This window comes from Corvus kubaryi, unplaced genomic scaffold (assembly GCF_017639235.1).
Source record: "Corvus kubaryi isolate FWS band 111438036 unplaced genomic scaffold, C.kubaryi_AGA036_p1.0 37060, whole genome shotgun sequence".
NCBI lineage: Eukaryota > Metazoa > Chordata > Aves > Passeriformes > Corvidae > Corvus > Corvus kubaryi.
In genome coordinates, this window is record NW_024581022.1 from 113,618 (window position 1) to 114,835 (window position 1,218).

At 61.4% G+C, this 1,218-nt stretch overlaps 1 protein-coding gene across 6 annotated transcripts in view; it reads left to right on the forward strand.

Annotated features, from left to right (window-relative positions):
* ARHGAP39 (Rho GTPase activating protein 39) overlaps nt 1-1,218 on the forward strand; it is a 117,091-nt gene that overhangs the window by 104,359 nt on the left and 11,514 nt on the right. For all 6 annotated transcript variants that reach the window (XR_006014840.1, XM_042020857.1, XM_042020855.1 and 3 more), the window contains one exon: nt 289-1,218. This exon is cut by the window's right edge. Coding sequence is in view for 5 of the 6 variants with exons in the window: in XM_042020857.1 (XP_041876791.1) it covers nt 289-483 (195 nt within the window). In the remaining variant the exon portion in view is untranslated. The remainder of the gene's footprint in view (nt 1-288) is intronic.

The following is a 1,218-nucleotide window of genomic DNA, read 5'->3' on the forward strand; positions in this document are numbered from 1 at the left end:
CCTTCTCCTGAGGTGGTTTTGGGTTCTCCAAGGTCACCACAAGGTGACCCCCATATCCCCCAAGAACCAGGAGGTCCACACAGTCCTTTCACCCATGTCCCACCAACCCCATCACCTCAGGTGTTCCTCACCCCATGGTTGACCCTTCTGGTTCCTTCTCCTGAGGTCATTTTGGATTCTCCAACTTCACCACGTGGTGACCCCCATCTCCCTCAAGATCCAGAACCTCCCTCCACCCATCTCCCACCAACCCCATCACCTCCACCTTCTTCCTCCTCACCCTTCCAGGTCTTCGTGCAGCCGGCCAACGTGGCCGTCACCAAGATGGACGTCAATAACCTGGCCATGGTGATGGCCCCCAACTGCCTGCGCTGCCAATCGGATGACCCGCGGATCATCTTCGAGAACACCCGCAAGGAGATGTCCTTCATCCGGGTGCTCATCCAGCACCTGGACACCAGCTTCATGGAAGGCGTCCTATAGCGGCCGCCACCGCGTTGTCCCCACCCCGTCACCAGCCCCACCGTCCCCTCCGAGGAGCTCCGGCCGGACCTTCCCGCCCGGCCGCGGGGCTGCAGAGAAGTCCCCCGTGGTCCATCCCGACCTTCTGGCCGTGGCATTGCCCAGCTCTTCGCCGGTGGAGTCACGAGGAGCATCTCAGCTCCGTGGGGACGTTCCCGAGGAATCTGAGAGGTCTCCTGGTGTCTCCATGGGGTTGGGAGAACATGACGCGAGCAGAGCCATCTTCAGGGTGGTGGGAGAAGCTCACCTGGAGAACGTGGGACACCGGGGACCACCACGGTGACAATTGTCCCCCACAGGGAAGAGACTCAGGGGGTCCCCATAGGAGTGGCCGTGTCCTGGGGGGGGGTCGTTGTGGCCGATTGTCCATCCTGGGGTGCTGGAGGAGCTGGGTGGGCAGGATGTCCCCTCATGTCACCGTGTCCATCCTGTCCCACGCGCGTTGGCACCACCAGGACCTGGCCCAGCACCCCCCGGGCCCTGCTGGACCCATGCCAGGGCCTTCCATCTGCTTCTGGTTCTTCTGGATCCATCTTGGAGCCCATCATCAACTCCTGGGCCCATCTTGGGTTCCACTATCTCCTCCTGGTCCTCCTGAACCCATCTTAGAACCCATCATCAACTCCTGGGCCCATCTTGGAACCCACCCTCAACTCCTGGACCTGTCTTGAGGTCCAACATCTCCTCCTGATCCTA